This window comes from Neodiprion lecontei, chromosome 3 (assembly GCF_021901455.1).
Source record: "Neodiprion lecontei isolate iyNeoLeco1 chromosome 3, iyNeoLeco1.1, whole genome shotgun sequence".
Lineage (NCBI taxonomy): Eukaryota > Metazoa > Arthropoda > Insecta > Hymenoptera > Diprionidae > Neodiprion > Neodiprion lecontei.
In genome coordinates, this window is record NC_060262.1 from 25956762 (window position 1) to 25977959 (window position 21198).

Genomic DNA, 21198 nt, shown 5'->3' on the forward strand with positions numbered 1-21198 from the left:
GATATAGTTCCTCAGTTCCTGTCACGCGTCCATTTTAGCATGATCATAAATTCCATAGAAAAATTACGTATCCTCGTGGCTACCGCATGATAATTTTTGATAGCTATTTATATATATATATATATATATATATATATATATATATATAAACTTACGTTGGAATAAAAAATAATGTAAGCTACCAATTATTCAATCATTTTGCGGATGTGGGCGTTAAAGTAATAAAAGTAACAGTTGCCAAGAATCTATCGTAGACCCCCTCACAGGAAGCTAAAAGCGCGATGGTGACTGATAATTTACGTTGTTATATACGTATATTGTACACACATGCACATAATACAATGTACCTACTCCTTGTCTAAAACGGCTATTCAACAGCTTGTGGAAAAATTGGTCTGGCGGCACGTTATCGTTGTGCCTGTCTCCCCGATCCTGCATAAAATAATTTATACTGGCTATAAATAAGTTAACACACAAGGTGAATCATGTGACTGTTAATACAAAGAAGAAATTGATTTCTCAACCGTTATCCTTCACTTCAGAACATCACGTCGATCAATTTCACTGAGTGGGGATTTTTCCACTGAATATCCCTGATACCAAAACTGATACCTAAACGTGTTTGACTCCGCGTCAAAGAGAATATAGAGCGGAAAGAACCCGGTCACGTTCGTCAACTTGTACCGTGTTTTCATTTCTACTTTCTTCTTCATTCCTTTCTCCAACCTCTCTTTCGCTCTCTCTCTCTCTCTCTCTCTCTCTCTCTCTCTCTCTCTCTCTATGTCTTTTCCAAGATCAAAAATTTTCTACAAACAATTTCAATATTTAAGAATAAACCCTGAGTGCACTTGATTCATGGTTCAATTTTCTCCGAATATTCGCAAAAAAATTCCAAGGGTATTTTCACAGAAAATTGTTAGCCGATAGAAAAACGTCTGGTATATGGATATTACATATTTATGACAATCCGTTATAGCAGTGTAAACCGTGCGTTAAAAAGAACCGACTTGTGTATAGATAAATTTCTTCCACGGTTCAACAAGCGTACTGAATCGATCTCGCCGTGCAGTTAAACAGAAGGTCTCTCCCGATCACCGGAATAAGTGTAGTACCAACACAGGTAGATGACAATAAAATTAATTCAGCACCTGGAGGAAAGACCTTGCGTGAAATGGAGCGCGCGTTTACAATATCAAAGGAGTTTTAAATGTACAACAAGCCTCCTTCTTGCAGTGTCGGATTTCCTCCCGCGGTGTGATGTTGTATTAAAAGCAGTTTGCAACGGTTGAATGTATCCCTCAGCGAGTACACCTCTACACTTGTTCGGAAAAGTTGAAGTGCCGCAATACAGATGGGAACAAGGGATAAGTGTAGGTACGAGTAATTAGAATGGCTATTTAGTCGATGGCTTAAGGTCGCTGCGGGTAATATGAAAACGAGGGCATAAAGCTCTCACTTACAATGCACGATACGATTTTTACAGGTGTTCGGCGTAGGTATGTTAAGGTACTCGAAGTCAACACGACCGCGTTACAGTGCCTATGACAATTAACGAGTTAGTAGACCGTTACGTGTCAATGTCTCTAGCGGACCGGTGGAGTGGGTATTTTTACGAAATTACCTCAAGGTTCCCACCTCGAAACATAATTGATTGTCGCTATATTGTCGAGTATAAGCTAGTACAATATCGGCAAACCTGCGGTCGGACAATCAATCCACTATCCTCGAAGGGATCGACGTCCCGACGTTAATTCTAAGTGACATTTCACTGCAGTTACATAGGTGTAATAAATTTCACCGGCTTAAGTTGGGAAAATATTACGTGTGTTTAATTTCCACTCAAATATTTCTACGAAACAACAATTGACGTTACAAATTTTTTATCATGCGAAAATAACCGAGTTCAAAGAAGAAGCAACGTGGTAAACAGGAAAGATGTCTTCCGCCTCCGGTTGCGCGTGTCTACAATACTGACAGGCGTATTATGGTATAACCTTACACGCTCGAAACGGAAACACTATATGTCTTAGAACACAACTGCGTTACACCATGGCTCGGAAGAATTTTGTCGTAAAAATATTTTATTAGGGGAGAATACCAGGCCTTCCGAGTGTGGGTATAAATAAATGATCAGGTGAAAGTAAACATCTTTGGAACGTCGAGTCTCGTAGTTTGTACCTGACGCGGACAAAGTAAAAGTGATTCCGAGTCGTGAGGTCTACGGGACCGCGTATATTTTGCCCGTGGAAGTATTATGGAATTACGTAATTTTTTACTGATTTAACAATGCCGCACCGTGCGTAGGACTCTCATCGTGTGGTTTTGAAAAAATATCCACATCATGTTTCAAACCATTCGATACTTGCCGAAAAAGACAGACTGTCAGAAAATCGTCGTGACTATTCACCACCAGGTTTTGTTTCAACGAACGATGAGAACTGCGGAAAACTGCTGTACGATCTGACTGATCGATTGATTTATCTAAAATTCGATCGGGATAGATCGAAAACTGACGAAATAAGATCTTGAAGACTCAATGACACTTATCCACATTCCTTGATCAGAATTTAGAGAAAGTGAAAATTTGAATTTGCTATAACGTGTGATTGATCGAAACTTCAGACGCTTTTCGCGATTTCCAAAAAATTGAGATCCAACGCTTCGACGACGAGACAAAACAACCAAGACCAAGGTGGCTAACAGCGTAATTCTGAAAATAACACCGTCACTCTCGGAGCGGAGTGGCGTCCTAATAACAAACGACCCGGACCGTATGAGGTCACAATGAAAGGGGAATGAAAGTGGAATGAAAGGAACGCTAACGCGGTTGGAAGCATGAGAACTCGGAGGAGCCGTACTGGCTAGATGCACACAAGAGGGGAAACGTAGACACGCGGTCGGTGTTCAAAGGTAACAGGTGGTCTCACGGCTCGGTTAGAAGAGGCGACGGGACAGGCAGGAGCCAGGTAGCCAGGCGTAAGGTGAGAAGGGAGAAGGAGGAAGGTAGACGCACCGCTGAGCGCAACGACCTTGAACTTGCACCGATGACCGTGGTTACCACTTTGCTAACGGTCGGAGCCATGCTTCCCACTGCCGATCACGCTCTTGTCGTTAGACCACAATTCGTCAGCGTACAGAGGGAATTTTTGACTGATTACTCTCAAAAAAATTTAGTAAACGTTGCTCTCTTGTACAGGACGAAGGACTTGTTACGGAAATGTGGGAGAATGTCGAAGGATTCCCATACCCCACACAATGCGGATCGATAAATAAGACATGATTGCTCAGAGATTGTACGAGAGACCATAATTGTCAGCATAGTACGCATTGCCGTGGCATAATGACGTGCGAAGGCAGTATAAGTCGGTTTAACAGTCGACAGCTACCAGGATAATCATAGAGTATCACGTAATCACTCGATCACATGTAGGCTGAAATAGACTAATGAATGAATGCCGCTGTCTCTCCTACACCCCTCTTTGCCGATCGCTATAATAAAATTGTCTATTACAACAAGACTTGAATTTTTAATGTCTGATTACAAGTCTTTTGATTGTTCAATTAAAGGAGTAAGTAAGTTGCTGACGATTGTTCGTAGCGGAGTCGTAAAAAAACCGGTTTATTGTTGAGGAGAATAAAACTTGGCGTGATCAGCAAAAGAAGACGCATCGACCGTAGGCTGAGGTATTTACTGTGCCCAGTAAGTACTTACTGCCTTGGCATAGCAAAGGAAGTGCTTTGGCAGACAGATTTTATCGAAGACCAATTGCTAAGCGACTTTCGCTACCATGGTAGTGGGGGGCTTAGACACAGCCGTACGAGACTGATTCTCATACTGATCAGTAGTAACTGCCAGGTATTTCATAACCATTCTTCAAGAGATGCGAGATAGTTAAAATCTGAATTATTTTAATGATATTCATAACTGATGTACCGCGTAAGCGATCATTTCGTATGTCGAATATGTAAAGTAATATCTTGTTTAGCTTACAATTGGTATAAAATGTTATGAGTCTACGAAACATAAGCGTGTAAAGTCATTTTCTACATAAGTAATAAATAGTCCCGTATCTAATGAAAATTTATTCTTGGATTATCATCAGCAGTAAATATGTTTATTGCAACATCGCTCATACCTACTTGGAAATAAGTAGATCGTACTATACTACTTTTAACACTGATTGGCATGAAATTAAAGATTTCTCCGCGACGCAGGATCATTCGGCAGTAGTATAGTAAAAAGTTACATTGACCTCGAAAATTTCAGCTTCCTGGACTTCGAACCCCTACAAGAGTTGCTCTATCGGGTGATCAACGAAAGTGGAAAAGTGTCGTTTACATTCCAGCGAAAATACCTCGACACAACTACCAGTGCACTAACAATCCGTGATTAGTCATCGTCATTAAAGCGATCGAAGTTGAGCTTCTGGAATAGCGGGCTATAGTTGACATGTCTACTCCTTGAATTCAACACGAGGGTGAAGTTCGTGACATTATTGTAATGATGAATTTTTATCAAAACCAAGTCGTTATTTTGCAACTTAACAATTGCCCGAAATTCAGTAAAAATTTATATTTTGCCAATACAACTGCTTCAGTTCTATTATATTTTGGAATTAAAGAATAGTGATTTATATTTCAATTTAAATTAACTCACTGTAAAATTAATTCGAGTACAGTCGTTGCCTTGTCATTCTTATGCAACGAAGAAAAAATAACACTCTTTCGTTCATATCAATCTCAACGTAAATTTCAGTGAAATTTCCTACGAAACGAAGGAAAAAAAGATGGTAATGAAAATTTAAGTATAATAATACATATCTTAACGATCTTCATCGGTTTATCGTTATGTCACGAGAATGAGAGAACCAGACGTAACTTGTTTGTCGCGTACTATTACCTATAGTCTTAAGTCCGCGCAGAATTGTCACTCACAACCGAAGAAGTATGATAATGCGTGCGCCATTAAAACCCCGTGTTTACGCATACAGCTAAACTAAACGAGCAAAATAACAACCATTATGCCCGTATGACGTATACCCGTAAATTTCAACCATTCGACTGTAAGTTCTAATGTCAGACCAAGGAGATTAGACTGTTTCAAAGGTTACCGCTGCGCGGTTGAGGATGAGATATCCACTTGACTCAAAGATCTCTCTATACTTTACCAACTCTAATGGATTACTGCCCAGACCTACATTTATACAGTATGCTGCTAACAAAGGTATTATTTCTTTCGCAGAAGACCTTTGTTTGATATTTCTAAACCGTACCTAATGTCCAGCAGTAAACACACATAGATCATAATTGTTACAAGTTGAAGGAATGAAGTAAGAAGGTTCAGTGATTCGCGTTGCACGCTGCAGCTGACATAGTTTAGAAAAGAGAAGAAAATAATCGGGTACATTGTAATTCGCATGGAACGCGGCCACGTGGAGCCAATAATCTCCACCAAGGATATAATTACATACGTTATAATGAAAATGCATTTCTGTTCTTTTTATCCTCGCGCAGCGCAGGATTATTTAATAACTTACAATTAAAACGCCGTGAGAACTTCGTCTGAACTGGCTTGAGAACTTTTCTGTGCACGACTTGTAGTCAGAAATCCACGACCGATTGCTTTTCTGATATTTCACCTTTTTTGACCAAGTTTTTATACATATCGTAAAAAAATTCTGAATTTCTCCGATCGAAATTGGAACATACTCACTTATCGCTGAGCCGTGAGACGAATATGAGCAATGAACGAACCACCCTGAAATAAGTGACATATAACTTGGTGTGGTCAGTCCGATTCCATCTGCGGCGATTCATTGTGTAATTATGTGGACCAGTCATTGCAGTGGCTACAGTTTTCAATTTGAGGTTTGGTTATAAATATCCGATGGCACGCGCAGAGAAATGCGCAGCGTCTTGATCAACGATATCGCAATTTCGCGAAATTCTTGGAGATAAAACTGAGAACGTTCATATAATCCTTTACACACAAAATGTCGCACGTCTCGTTTACGTTTTCACTTGCGTATGAGAATTATGTCTATGGGTGCAAGTAAAAAACTTGAAATATTGCGTAAGATACGTGAGGTAATTTTTTCTCTACAGGAAACTACGGCGGCCACGACCTTCAGTTATAAACCATTATGCTGAAAGATATTTTTGACGCTCACTTGTATGGATTATTTGGTCAGTGACACGGTGAAGTGAATTCCTAACGACTGCATGGTCCGTCGTCTGTTGAAACTTGATGCGCACGCGCTAAAATTCGTGAGCAGCAATTTGCCAGGACGACCAACCCTCAAAAATGTAGATGACAGATTGCCGCGATGTACGCACCTCAAAAATATTGACAGTTGTCGGTAGAGTTGTGCTTAATTCACAAATGTCAAAATTTTGTGGTTAGGGACAGCTGGTCGCTCTGGAAAACAGTTACTCTCGGATCGCAGTCGTTGCGAATTCACTCTGTATATATCCGAAGGTAAGTAAAGATCGGCAGAAGATGAATGAATTTTTAGTTTTTGTTCACCGAGAGAAACCGGTCAGAGCCGATCCGAGGAACGAAGGTCAAGCCGAGCCTTTTCAACAATTACGATATTTTGTTCAAGGCAATTCTCGGCAATATCTGACAATTTGGAGTGTCACGCGTCGGCGTGGCGCCAAAAATAACTGATAGCAATTGGGATAATTGACGGAACGTGTGTTACATATGATATCAAAGGAAGCGCGTTGTCTTAATGCGCGTTCCTTTTGGGACCTCGGAGTGGGTCCGAAGATTTTGTGTATAATATTACAAGATGGAAGAGTGTGATGGCAGAGAGGCAGAGAAGAGGCAAGAGTGATGGTAGACATCCGTTTGTTGTTCGGTTATTTCGATGCTTCTAGAAGTCGGCGGTTCGTTATTTTTTACACGGCGATATGTTGTTTAGTTCGGTTATCGCTGTATGTTTGGCCTATACGTTAATTATTATTAACCATATTACCGCGTTTGGCGAGTCCGCGACGTAATAATAACAAGTATCATAATGCCTAGAGAACGTGGCATCGACTGGGTGAAAAGAAAGAAAAAACAATCGCGTATAATGCCAATCCAAGCATTACGGCTTAAGGCCATAGCTAGCTAATTGTAAGATAAAAATAAACAACGAGTGAGCAGTCGTTCATATGTGCCAGAGTTGAGAGATAATTACGCACAATTCTAATATGAGCTAAATTTATCCGTACTTTACGTATGTATATTTAGTAAAAACAGCCTGCAGCTTCCACGATTATCATGTAATCGTGGAAAAATATAGCTGGATATGAAAGTTGCGAAATTGTCAGTTGAAATGAAAACTTGTTTACAAATTTTCCACGATGAATTTATATTATGAAAAAATAGGAATGAGTGAAAATCCTAACCGCTGTAGCGTCCTCGCGATCTAACAAAAATTATAGTCGTCTTTGGTAATGGAATATTAACAAAAAGGTGTCATTATGCTGCTATGCACCTAATATAGCTTGAGTAATCGATGCTGTATTTAAAGATGCCTGTAATAAGTCAAATTTGAATTGAAATTGCCTTTTATTCGGATCCATATGTGGCTACAAAGAATCAGTCACGATCGAAGAAGTGATGCTTCCTTGTTCATTTCCTTTTTCAAGTTCAATCCATAAAATTTGTTCTCAAAATTAGTCGATCTATTCTTCATCAATCACACTGATATGCAGACAACAACGTTTTTTTTGTCCTTCTCATTATTATGTGTAGTTATAATGGATATGATGCTCTTGAATCAAAACATAGTAACGAAAAATATCTACCACGTATACTTTCCATGTGATATTTTTTTTATAAAACGCTATTTTTGCTATAAAATTACAATAAAACATTACTGATAGCAACAATATTTATAAAAAAAATTATATCTACCAGTATAATTCTAGTTATTTTGTAGTCTTTCTTTTCATATCATCGATCGGAGTTTCACGGCGGTTTCTTCTCTTTCTAATTTTTTCATTTTAATTCCTCCTTTAAATTCTCTTTCTATCAGTTCGAACTGGTTTTATATGTACAGACACTATTTAAATAGATGAAAATTATCTAAACGCAAAAAAAAAAATACAACAAATTCTGAATTTTAAAGAATAAGAAAAAAAAAAAAAATTACATCACGTAATATATACGTGACAACAAACAATGAAAAACAGATATAGATTTGGCTCAATAAAACCATCACATCTATAATATTTTTTTTGAAAGACGATTCCGTTGCAGCCTGTGTCATTATCTCAAGTATTACATGTGCCATTACATATTACTGATACATTGTATTTCAACAGACAAGTAACAGCATAATTATACTCCAACATTCTTAAAGAAATATCGTTCCGAGCTGACAAAAAAAAAACATTAATGATCACAGGTGGGGCTAATTACAACGAAACGAAAAGTAAAGGGAATACAAATTATCTACACGTGTGTAAGAAGTGACAAATGGCGACAAATAACTGGGTGTTATTTGATACAACAGGCCTGCAGAAAAGCAACGCCGCGCAGTAAATTCTACACGCATTTATAAACTACAGATATTAAACTTGAGTTTCGGGTTAACGAGCAATTAAAGCTGCAACACCGGAGGCAATTCATTCGACGGCTGAAAATTGCGTTACGCTTGAGTCAAAATACAATTTCAGGTTGATTGCTGTACCTGAAACGGTGGTGAAAAATTTGGGTCAAGTTCACCGCACTCGGCCAACGTCTGCCGATTCCGGGTTTCGCCCGCCGAACCATGAAGACGGTAATTTTGTCGATTATTCAATCGTCTGTGATCTATTACGCATTTGATATATAATAATGATTGCCGGAAATTGAATCTGCGCTTTCGGCTCCGCGTAATATTCGTGCGTATCCATTCGTGTCGGGCTTACATCGCGCACGGAAAAGGCCGATGCATCGGAAGAGTCGACGCGATGCAAAGGACGTGTCTGGATTTCAATTCGAAGAGATCCGCGTCGTCACGGCCATATTTAACCGACTGCATAAGTCAAGTATACATGTATGCGATACGTATAGCTACGCACATTCGAGATGCTTCGCTGTGCAACTTATACCTTAAATGCGCAACGTATAACGCATCAGATTTTAGGTATAGTTCACGGCTGGTCTGCTCTTGCGCACTGTCCAGAATACGCTTAATCTCGAGACACGGTATATTCATTGGCAAATGCACAGCGCCATCTCATCTCAGTACGATGTTCTGGATCTTATTAATTACAACAAAATACTTTGGTTTTCGTTAATGGATTTTCCCCTAAGAACATATTTCATCAATTACAGCTGGAATCCAAATGATTTTTTAAATACCTATGTGTTTTTTACGAAGTAAAAAATTTGTGTCAGCTATGCAAGAAATCGACGGAATCTCAACCGAAGAAAAGAATTCTATAAGGTAACATGATGGTTTTAAATGAGAAGAACTTCTTTAAAAACTGACGATAAGTCTGTTTGCACTGTACACGTGGAAAAGTTTAATTTCTTTATCTCAAAATAAGAACTCCGTAACTAACGTAAGAACTAACGTAAGCGTGATAATATTTGCGAGCGTTATTAGCAGCAGGCTGGAATATTTTGCGATCTGCATGCAGTGAGATAAAATTAATACATAATTGCAAAACAAAACTAATAAAAACTGTGACGTTGATTATTAATGTCAAGTAATTTTTATCCCGTTTCCATCACCCAACGCCGCGATAAGATTGTATAATATTGTAATGATCGTTTGCGCGGCTTTACGAACGCGATTTGAATACAGAAAAAATCCAGAAGTCAGCTGTTATAACTTCTGTTTTAAAAATTCATTGATGCAAATTTGAGCGGACGGTATTTTTTGAACAATTGGTCATATAATGGTTGGTGAAAACCAAAGACGATTTTTTCATTAATATATGGTGCTTCAATCAACATCGAATTATACCCAGTACAGGTGGATGTACGTTTTTATCGCCATTATCTTTGCACGCTGCTTATATACACTACCAGTGGAATAAACGAATTAGAAGAAAGCGAAAGGTTTCTAATCTCCGAATACAATGCGCAACGCGTATAATAAACACCCTCAGATACACGACGGCCGGATAAGGTATCGTGAGGTTTTCAGGTATCCCGCACCATGTAACCTGTAATGCGAGATTGTCGAAATGAGACCCGAAATTTGCGAGGTATGAATTTTAAAATAATGAAATATCAGCGTAACTTCATCCCTTCGCCCTTCCCTTTTGCCCTTCGTAGTCTTATACATTCTCAAAAAAAAAAAAAAAATGCCGATTGAATTTATTTGTACATTTTTGTGTTCCCAATTTTCGTTTTTCTACAAGACAAATTTTCGTATTTACAGTCTGTCTACGTTTTAAACTTCGTCTCGTTGACTTTTTGGTCTTTCGCATTTTTTTACCCCACTCTAGAGAACACGTGCGATATAGAACACCAGACAACGGATTATCGCCTTAGCAAAATTACGGACAAAGTGACCTCTGTCCTTCCTAATATGTGTGTTTAAATACTTATAAAGATGCGTCAAATGTCCGCTAAACCTGACAGTTTGCTCAACAATTTGTACCCTGCTTTAATAAGCAGCTCACGAGTTGTATGCTAAGAGACGAAACAGCTGTTCTGCAGGCCGCTTATAATACCGGCTCGGTTCGAGACATCGCTGAACGCTAATGCAGCGCTGACCGTTTTCGAACGTTTATAAAATTGTAAAATACGATCTGCTAAAAATACACCGACTCTCTGTTGAAAATAGCCCTAGGTCTAAACTGAGCGTGAAATTGAACGCGTGGCCCATTTCAAAAATTTTCCCAACATACAATGTTACGCTTGCCCGACTTAGACTTCACAAAGGTTTCCCGCTTTTCGAGGGTTAAATATTCCAAATAAAATTTCTGAGCACCAGAGAAAAATTAAATTTTCATTGGCAAAACTTTGTCCGGCGTAGGATACTGAGCTTTGAATATTCTGATGATACGAATGAGCCGATGATAATCGAATCAGTGGTTTTTTTTCCGCATCACCTGTGCAAATGGTTAAACTAAAAATATAACGGACATCTGCAAGTGTTTCATTAAGTTGGTTTAAATTCTTCTTCGCGAAATATACGCAAATTTTGATGAAAACACGTCGATATATTATATGTACTTTGTGCACACATGTGAACATGGCGATATGTGGTAAGGTAAAGATACGCAATAACGCTAAGTTATTGAACAAATTTCAAGCGAAAATATACCGATCGATAACTTGGGTGGAATAAGAAGTTCCCGAGGAATTTGGAGAGAGAGAGAGCTTGTATTCTGCACTTAGCGACGAAAGTGGTTTAATTAGGAAAGAATGCCAAAATGCATTAGTTAATTGCGATCGCGGTTGGCGACCGGCGAAACGGCGTTTTGGCCTGAAGGCCGGGGAATGCCTCAGGCTAGATTACGAGGTACCTACTGAAGGGTCCGCGTTCGGGTTGGTATAATTTTGGGAGCGGTTTCTGCCGGTCAATTATCAGGCCCTCAACCCCGGCTCGGGACGCGGATCTTAGATCGTTTCGATCTCGGTTTCGCTTTCAAGAAGAGTTTACCCTCCTACCGAGTAACATAGGTATCTTGTTCAAAAATTTTTGGATCGAGAGTAATGATCCTTATTTTGTAAAGACTGTATCTTTGAATGCAGTTCAAGTTTCGTAACACAAAGTGGAGTCAAGTTACTTGAACCTGCAGTCTTTCGTAGTACTACAATTATTATAATTACGAATATTTAGATCATTAAAAACTTGGCCTCTGATTATTGCCTCAGGTTAATTCAAGTCGAAGTAAAAGGTCCGATTGGTCGAGGCCGAACCGGATGGATTTATAGTTGAATTTGAACATTTTTTTAGACCCAAAAATTAGTTTTTCGGAAGGGAGCTTTCTTGAGATGTGCGGGACATTAATTTTGTGAACATTTGAAAATAAATCTGGTTATAAAGTTATCTTGGTGCAGAAAATATTGTCATATATCTAAATTCTGTAATTACTTCTACAGCAAGCGAAAATCCTATCGTTAGATTTTATACAAAGTCATTTTCCTCAACGTAAAAAAAGTAAAAGCATTTGTCTAACAACAAAAATGTCTGAATTTTGATAAGTAAAATTTGAAAATGGTTAAAAAGAAAAAGGTGGCTGGTTAAAAATAATTGTATACATAATAAAATCTGTGCAGAATCTTCCCTATTACGCGATACAAGATTTTTGTTCGCTGCAGCCGCATCGATTGAACAAATGATGCTTCAACGTGAACATGGGCAGTAGGATGATCACGTATTCTGGACGATGGCAGATTGACGCGGGTGTCGATCGCTATACGCTAGTGTGGGAGTTACAGTTATAAGGTGTGTCGTGGGCGAGGAGAGAAATGTTTAAATTACTGCATTTCTTTCTTTTATTTTAAAGACGCCAGTGCACTGTATAGTAATGCAATTTTAAGCCGAGACTAAATGCACCGTGGGCCGATAAACGATTACGAGAAAAATAACGTGAAATAATAGTAGCTGCCAAGAAAGATCCACCACGGTAATTGACGGTGGTCATAGTGTCGTTATGGAAATCGGACTTACCCTTGACGACGTAATGATCCTTGGTATCCATGCCCGATATTTCAGTGGCGTCGATGATAATGTGAACATTCATTCTACCCTCACTAGAACAGTCACAATCCGTTTCCCGTTTCCCGATTCCCGTTTGTCGTACAATTGCACTATATCGTTAAAACGGTGGAATTGCCGCGGGTATTAAACCGTAAAAGCCACACCGCACCGCGAGACGGCGAACCACTTCACCACACAGTTACGTCTCGAAAGAAATCCCACCGAGAAACGATTTTATTTATTGCACGTTCAACCTAGTGTAATTTACCCGTGTTATATAATTTACACTTTATCACAGCTAATCACTTACGCACACAAAGCAAGAAGCATCAGCCGACGTCTGTTCGAGACGCGTTCTTGATTTATATATTTCTCCACCTAATCACACAACATCACCGACTCTCAGCTCTCACCTTGTCCGCAGATACATACACGTCAAAAACACAAACAATTCACTAGACTTTTCGGAAATTATTATCCTGTAGCACCAATTTACTTTCTTTACACCTCAAATATGTACACCTATACAATATACACATGTGTACATATATACGTATATACAAACTTCAAACGGTCACCGTCGCCTTACGTCAGAGGATACGTTACAAGTGCCTGTCGACTAAAGTCACCCAGTAACATTCGCAAGACTGATTTAACACAAGAGTTGAACACCGTCGTCAGAATCGAAAAAATGGATTCCGACGAAAACCAAACGAACAGGAAAGAAAGGAAAAAAAAAAGAAAATTGCACCTTATCACGAGTAACTCAAAGTCACGCTGCGGCGGTCCGTTCGAGCCTCTTCTCACGCCTCCCTCGGAGGCTGAAAGCTACAGCCTGATCGCGACGTTCAGCCGGTTCAAGTAGTCACGAGGGGTGCTCGACGAATAAGTACTGCGTTCATGTTGTCAAATATCATATTTATGCTTCGGTAGAGTGGCGAAGGTATAATATGTTATGGCCCGGCGTCTCACGCCTCGCGAGTAATCGTCGTTCTTCCGCCGTTGGCACTTGTCGTATCGCTTAGCGTAGCACTCGAATTGCCGGGGTAGTGGTGGGCAGCGACGCTCGTCGAGGTAAGAGGTGGGGGTGGGGGTGGGGGGCGAATCCCCGTCGAGTACAGGCAGGTTTCCCGCGGATCACCGACACCGAGGCACCGCGCACTTCTCTCCGTACGTCTACCTTGACTACTTGCCGCTGTCTGATCACAGCCGATCTTTACTACTGCGAATCTTTCGCGCTGCGCGCTGCTCGCTGTTTGGCGGTTACGATTCTATCACAATATCAGCGTTTCCGAGACAGCTTTCTTCGATTATCAGAGACTACTTGTTCGTGTCACGTGGTTTGTACGGAAAGACGGGTGTCCGAATAGTCGCAGGTATAATGTTAGGTAGTGCAATTTTTCATAATTCTTTTCGACGCTCGACTCACTTCCGATGTTCATTCGTCTCTTTGTTATTTGAAAATTGGCTTCTCGTTTATTTACTCATGTATACTAGGATCTTTCGATTCACGCCTATCGAATTTATGTTTCGATCGTTGATTTTTCTCCGTTTACCGATTGCGTTCGGTTCTCTCGATCGAACTCAATCGAGCTCTCTCGACCTTTTCGACCGTGGGTTGTATCGTTGGTAGGGGGAGTTGTTGATAAACTTAATCGTAATCGCACCGAAACGCGCGCGCGCGCGTTCCTCTCACTCGCAGTTCGTTCGACGGATTGCACTCCTCCTGGGAATGCGGAGGGTCATCTCCGGCGCTGCCCCTTCCACCGTCGGTTTTCCTACTCGATGAGCAGCGACGCGACGCAGGAATCAAGGAAGCAGGCAGGCCCGAAAGGCGATCGGGGCGAAATCGGACCGCGATCGAGTCGGGCTCCGTTCGGCCCGAGCTCGACGTACGAAACGGGTACGAACCGACACCCGGGAACCTCGGGGAAACCGTCGTAGCAATCCACGACGCGGCGGCCGCCGATCTGAGCCCAACGACAGGTGGGTCGAGGTTGTGCTCGTTGTACGAAAGGCGGCCCGAGATCGTGGTGGGGCGACACGCAGGTAAAAAGCTGCGCAGGTATCGTTCGACAGGCGGTTAGCTCCTCTGCATTCTCTGTATACGTGTGTGTTTGCATAGACGCCTCAAAGTTAGAAGACGTCTCTCCGTTCGTTATCGGATATATTTAGGTACATCGAGTAGGTATGAATACAATTCTGCCGACACCTGTACTTACGCTTTTACTACCAAAATTTATTTATATTCTTTCTGTGCTCGTTCTATTAATTTTTATGTATATATTGTGATACGTTAAGATGTGTCGCGGTATTTATTCTCCCGATCGTTCGTCGACGACGAACGACGACAGCTTGTCAGCTTGCGCATGTTACGCCTACCTTAGGTATGTGTTCTGGCTAAGGGCCTGTTAAGAAAGGAACACTCTATCTGGTTGTGACCTTCTAGCGCTTCCTTCGACTTCGTCTCTTATACCATACAGGTACACGGTCGATCGATCTCGCGTTCCTGTGTGGTTTTTGTTTTCTTCCCCAAAGGTACAATTTCCGTCGACGAACTGTAGCTGGTGATTTTTTTCATGGTACCGTTTTTGCAATCTCTAATACATGACAGTTTATCCTTTTTTGATGCAGTGAAAGGATGAAGTGCGTAATATTTATACTCTCACAATTTAGGATATTGTAAGTCTTCCGTTATAAAATTTTTTGAAACCAAGAAAAAGAGAATAAAAAAAAAAAAAAAGGAAATGGAAAGATGAATTACCCCAAATCGAGAGGTCGAGACATCTTCACATTTTGAGGTCCGGAGAATCGCCCCCCATAATTTTCAGTTTGTGTGCGATCTGTGATAAATTCTTTGCCCGATGATATCCTGAGAACGGGTAAACGGATTTGTATTTTGATCTCATTCGACGGGGCTTTTCTTAGCTTATACCGCTTGAACCTTGGAGTCGATGGGTCCAGTAGTTTTCGTATCGTTTAAATAACTCCATGAAGAAAAACATATTCATTTGTTAAGGATTTATGAGCTCGAAACGCATCTAAGCGGAAAGTTTTTAGGCTCGCCAATGAAGGTCAACCATGTTAACTACTTACTTTGTGTCACGATCATTCTATTTTTTCTTTTCCACTTTTGCAATACCGTTGTTTCATGCAACTGAACGCTGACATTTTGTCTGCAGTTTAATAAATAACACCTACGCTTTAGCAGATTCGTAAAGTTCACTCTTCAGTGAATTTCTACATAAAACTGCGGCCAAAAGAAAAAGCGGCGCATCGTCGAAACCAGCTGAATTTGCTGATAACGGTTGTAACGATTCATTTTTTCTAAATAAATGTGATTCCAATAAAAATCGGACGGTTATCTTCATTCCCAAAATAATTGTAACGATGAATCTGTAAATCTTTTCTTTTCAATATTTTGACGTAATACAATTACAATGCATATCATAACGTATTATTGAATTGCGTACAGCTCATTTACTGATTACCCAGGTTTAAGTTTGCCAGAAAAAGAATGTCTTAAAAATAATGTCGATATCGTGTTTTAAGTCGATATCAACAAAACGAATTTTTTTTTTTAATTACCTCATTATGAGTGAACGTTAATAAAAATTTTATTACAGAAATCACTGTTACATGATGTAATCATTTATTTTATAAATACCGTGCATAATGACGACTAGAACGCTCAATAAATTGACATTAGTGGTCAACTGTGTCTAAATCAATTAGAAAATGTTATCGACGTGCTTACTACATTTCCAAAAATTTTTAATTATGATCAAAATAGGTATAATAAGAATATTTTATAATTAATTTTCATTCTATTGTGAGTTTGAAAATTAGATACGATTCAAATTAAGAATCTCATTAATTCCGGGTGCATAAATGGCCATCAAAAATAAAAGTTTCTTCACAGTCCTTGATACGTTTCATCGAAGTCATAACATCCAGAGAATAACAGACTGGTGCTATAATCGTCCGAATATGATAGACAAAACACTCGACGCCTGTAGCAGGTAAATTTCCAAAGAGTATTGATTCCGGAATCGTCATTACTTGTCGTTCGCAGGGAATTGAAACCGCAACGCGTAAATTATCATCACGTCAGTGCTAGATAATTTATAAACTGCACGAATGAACAATACCGAATCAGCTGGAGTGAAAGAAATGGTGAAGAATGGGTCAACAAGTCGAGAATAACTCCGTTCTATTCAAATTCACAGTCATGGTCACGGCCACGATGCAAACGGTTACGTAAAGATCCGTCCTTTTGACGTGACCAACTTACATTTTTCCGCCTCAAAGCCCATGGTTATACTTTGCACGTGTCCTGGTAATTCTAATTTTCTGCAAAACACGTTCATACCACCTGCATTTATTTATTTATTTATTTTTTTTACCTTCAACACTGAAGGGAGTACTTTTTTGAATTGTATTTATTGTTTCTTCTTTTGTGAACAAAGAAAACTTGCAAACGCCTATAAAACCTAACTAGGATACTCGACAGTTCGAAGTCAGTGGAAGATTAGCCTTGATGAGACAACAAATAACGTCACCTAGAAATCATTTTAAGCCTGTCAAGTTATATTTCCTCTAAATTCTAAAGGGACCAGCTCTACCATGAATAATTCAAATCAGATCGTGTCCGATAATCCAACCTAATTATTTCGTATCAAGTTTTTTCTTCTTTCACCTCAAGCTTACGATTAGAGCCCAGTTTTTTTTTTCTTCAGCTTTGAGCGATACTTCCTCATGTCTATTTCGAGAAACTTATGCCAGTAAATTATTATCGCCAAACAGTAGTTTTTGTACATACAGAACAGCTACACCGACACTCTCTAAGCATAGAGGTTCAACTATGATAACTTATATATTTTGAAGTCCTATTACCTGTAGGCATAAACTTGTGGAAAACCCAAATCCATGGGATTTGTTGGGAAGAATTGAATTTATGCAGCTCAACGTACGCGACAAAGTGTCACAATATAGTTACTAATATAATCGATGGGATTCCCCGTGTTTATTAATTAAATTAAAAGATATTTCACAATCTTGTTGATGAAATTCCTGTACCTCGTAAGTTAATTATTGCCTAATATTCTATGCCAGTCTTGATTTCTATAATCGTTTCCCAAGAGAATCGACAATTGAAGATTTCCGTTGACCATAAAACATCCCCGAAAGCTACACAACCGTTTTGCTTGAGTCGGAACGAGCGCAGCAATTTTCGCATCAGAAATCTTTTTGATGATATACAGAGTCCGACTTTATTGCCCAGCCAATGTAGAATGTAGACGGTTGTATAATCTGTGAGTGAAGTAAGCGTAATGTTTTGCGAGATGAAGGGATGAGTGCAAAAAAAACTTTTCACTCCGGAAAAAAATCCTACGGAATTAGTCCGTTTGCCAGATATTTATATATATATATTTTTTTGTTTTTATTGTTGTTGTGGCAATGATAGGTTAACAACTTGTTTGGTATTTGCGTTGCTCAATTTCGGCATAAGTCACTCAAATATCCCTATTATCTAGGCTTTTTCCGTACTCCAGGTATTTAAAGTCATGGCAAATACTTGAATATGGAATAATAATATGCTAATCAACTCGCACGACACGCATTGCTCTTATCTACAGGAGAATCTTCGTTTGCCCTTCAGAAGCGTTAGACACGCTGCACAGGTAGGTAACATACGTATATTAAACATCTGGAAAGACCTTCTCGCCTGATTTGACCTCTCCGCACCTGTAACCCCTGACCTTTGCTTTGCCGCAGGCAAAATATAGTTTTCGCGTCGATAAATGGGTGTGCCATTTCTCCACCACGAAAAGTTTCGTCGACCACTCGTCCAGACGACACACACACGCACAGTTTGCTTCGGTACATCTAAAAATAACCCCCGGCAGTAATCTCTTATCGTCGAATTAGACGACCCAATTTCATCAAATCTCCACATCCGGATACTGCAGGTTGTAATGAAATTTCAGAAACGGTTGGAGGAAGTTTCACAACTCAACTTTGAAATAATCAGTTCTGCGGTAGAATTCGATTGTGGCAGCAAGATTACACGACCCAAAAATATCAACTTTATACAGTTCACCGCCAATTATTTCCCAACGATTTAAAAAATAAGTGTGTTGATCAACTTATTTTTCCTAGCTTTGTATTGGCTGTAGATGGGTTTACATGTTGCAACCGAATTCACTCTTATGTTAGGCATGAAGAAATCTACACACACGTACAATCGCATCTCGCCTATATCAATATCTGTAACGTTTATACATTTTACGTCGAGGCTGGAAAACGTTTCTTTATTTTTTTTTGTTTTTTCTTTTCAAGAAATCTCAAGGTAGATCCCGGGATTGTAAATTATCCAAACCCACCGCGAGAGCAATTGCGAATTACGTAGTGTTGCAGTTAGCGTTACATGCCATCAGCATTGCGCAATTCATGTCAGGCGGGGCTAGTCAAAGACTCGATACGCATCTGCATTCAGTGCGACGCTGCAATCCGCTTCCTGCAACATTCCGAATAATCTAATCGGGGGCGAAATAAAGATCGAGGCATACGTAGCTTCATTAGTCTGTGCAACACGTCGCTAATCACGGAAATGCTTTTCAGTTCACCAGGGTACGAAGTGCTCGGATATAAAGAACATTCCGACGAAGCATTCTCTTGATATTTTGCGCTACACCCGCCACTTGACAAAAATCAGAAAAAATTGGCAAAACTGATGCCTAAATACTTGAAAATTTTTCCACGTGCGGTGACTTTTTCTTTTTCTTTTTTTTTTCAACGACTTGATTTGATCATTGCTAAATAAAATTGCTTTGGTCCGGTTGCTGGCAGACGGTTGAAAACAAGTTGCAAAACGTTGCATGCAATTTGTGTCTCGCGGCATAAAAGTTGCGTTAAGTTTACCGTTCTATATATTTCTACAAGCGGTAAAAAGATTAGTTTTGTTTTATGACCAGCAACCTTATCTCTCGACTCTGGCGAAACCTTGGCTGTAATTCTACAAACGATTTGTCTGAGGTTCACGGACAACGAGGCCTGTTATACAAAACATGTACTAGACTCTTTACACTCGATTTTCATTTAGCGCGGAATATTTTCACTTGTCAATTGACATACACGGTGAAGTAACGGGGCGGGTTTGGCCCGTGGAATAATGACAAACTGATCATTACGCAGATCACAGATTGGTAAAAATTTACGGTCGAAAAGATTATTGTATACCAGTCGAGTGGAGTGAGCGAAACAAGTCAATATTCTTGGGGTAGGTTTGATTAATTGCTGATCTAAATTTTGAGTACCCTCGCAATAAACGTATCACCAGCATTATCAGTCTACGAACGCATCATTCTTTGTTACCAAAATGCAGAATAGTTAAACGAATTGCGACGTGAATCGAATCACTGTTTCGCAGACGATCTGCACGTCCAATTAACGTTAATTCTGACTTTCTAAAATAATTCTTCGTACAACACCGTATGCAAATATACAACCGACTGTATGTACGTCATGACGAACGAATGCAATGTGGAGACGTTACTTGAAATACGAAATGCTTCTCCGTGACGCCTTTGTAACACACACATTCTGGGACGCACGTATCGTTGTACAGCACGAGCAAGTACAATCCATACCTAATAGTAGAGTTTTACAAACACATTCGGTCAAGTCAATCGTGACGTGAAATAAATATTAGGATTCGCGAAGCGCGTTTTCACGCACATACGCACCATACAGACAAAATTGTCCATTAGTCACGGATGTAATTGCAATACTCCATTGCTGCCCGCAGCTTAAACGATGAAATAATGTTATTTTGGAGGTGCGCTGATAACTCGCTGCATCATGTTCGAGAGCACCTTATTGTCAGGGGTAAATGGGATGTCTTTCAGAAACGGGGAAATGACGTAAGAAGGAAAGAGGCGTTCTTACAGCTTGTTTTCCCAAGTGCGAAATGAACGAATCTGCTCAGAAGCACACCGATCGAAATCGCAATTATGCTGCAATTGACACGCTCTCCGCTACAGCACGACGTATTACATACGCAGGTGGCTATTTACCGATTGAAACAGTTCCTTTGGCAGGGAGTCGGCGAGCGGGTATTTTCAAGAAAAAAATACCTGTCGCCGCACAATGTCAGCGGTATATGCAATATAGGTATGTACAGTTATCGCTGGAACTAAACTTAAAATTCGCGACCTTGCCTCCACGTTGCGTTACCTGCACACCCGTGTCTCTGTAAACACCAGCTAGGTACGACAATTTACTCGCATACCATGCGCAATTTACACGTAATATTGTGGCAGCGATCTTTGGACCGATAATAATCGAAGAACAATACTTGCAGAATAAATAATAAATCACATCGGCGCGGTGATATAACAACTTGATTAACTGAAACATTAAAATAAGGCATGCAACATTCCAATTAAGTCACGATAGCGCATGATTCGTCAGACTCTTGCTTTCCTCGAGTCTCGTTGAAATTCAACAGTCTTATCTGATGAGCACTCAACGTTTCACATCGCATAAC

At 39.8% G+C, this 21198-nt stretch overlaps 1 protein-coding gene across 4 annotated transcripts in view; it reads right to left on the minus strand.

Annotated features, from left to right (window-relative positions):
• The window catches only part of LOC107223933, a 134374-nt gene that overhangs the window by 90635 nt on the left and 22541 nt on the right, over positions 1–21198 (minus strand). For 2 of the 4 annotated variants that reach the window (XM_046734596.1, XM_015663802.2), the window contains exon 1: positions 12618–14421. The exons of the other annotated variants lie outside the window; for them this stretch is intronic. In XM_046734596.1, the coding sequence (XP_046590552.1) occupies positions 12618–12690 (73 nt within the window). In that variant the 5' untranslated portion in view covers positions 12691–14421. Of the gene's footprint in view, positions 1–12617; positions 14422–21198 lie in introns of those variants that run through there. 4 annotated transcript variants of the gene reach the window in all.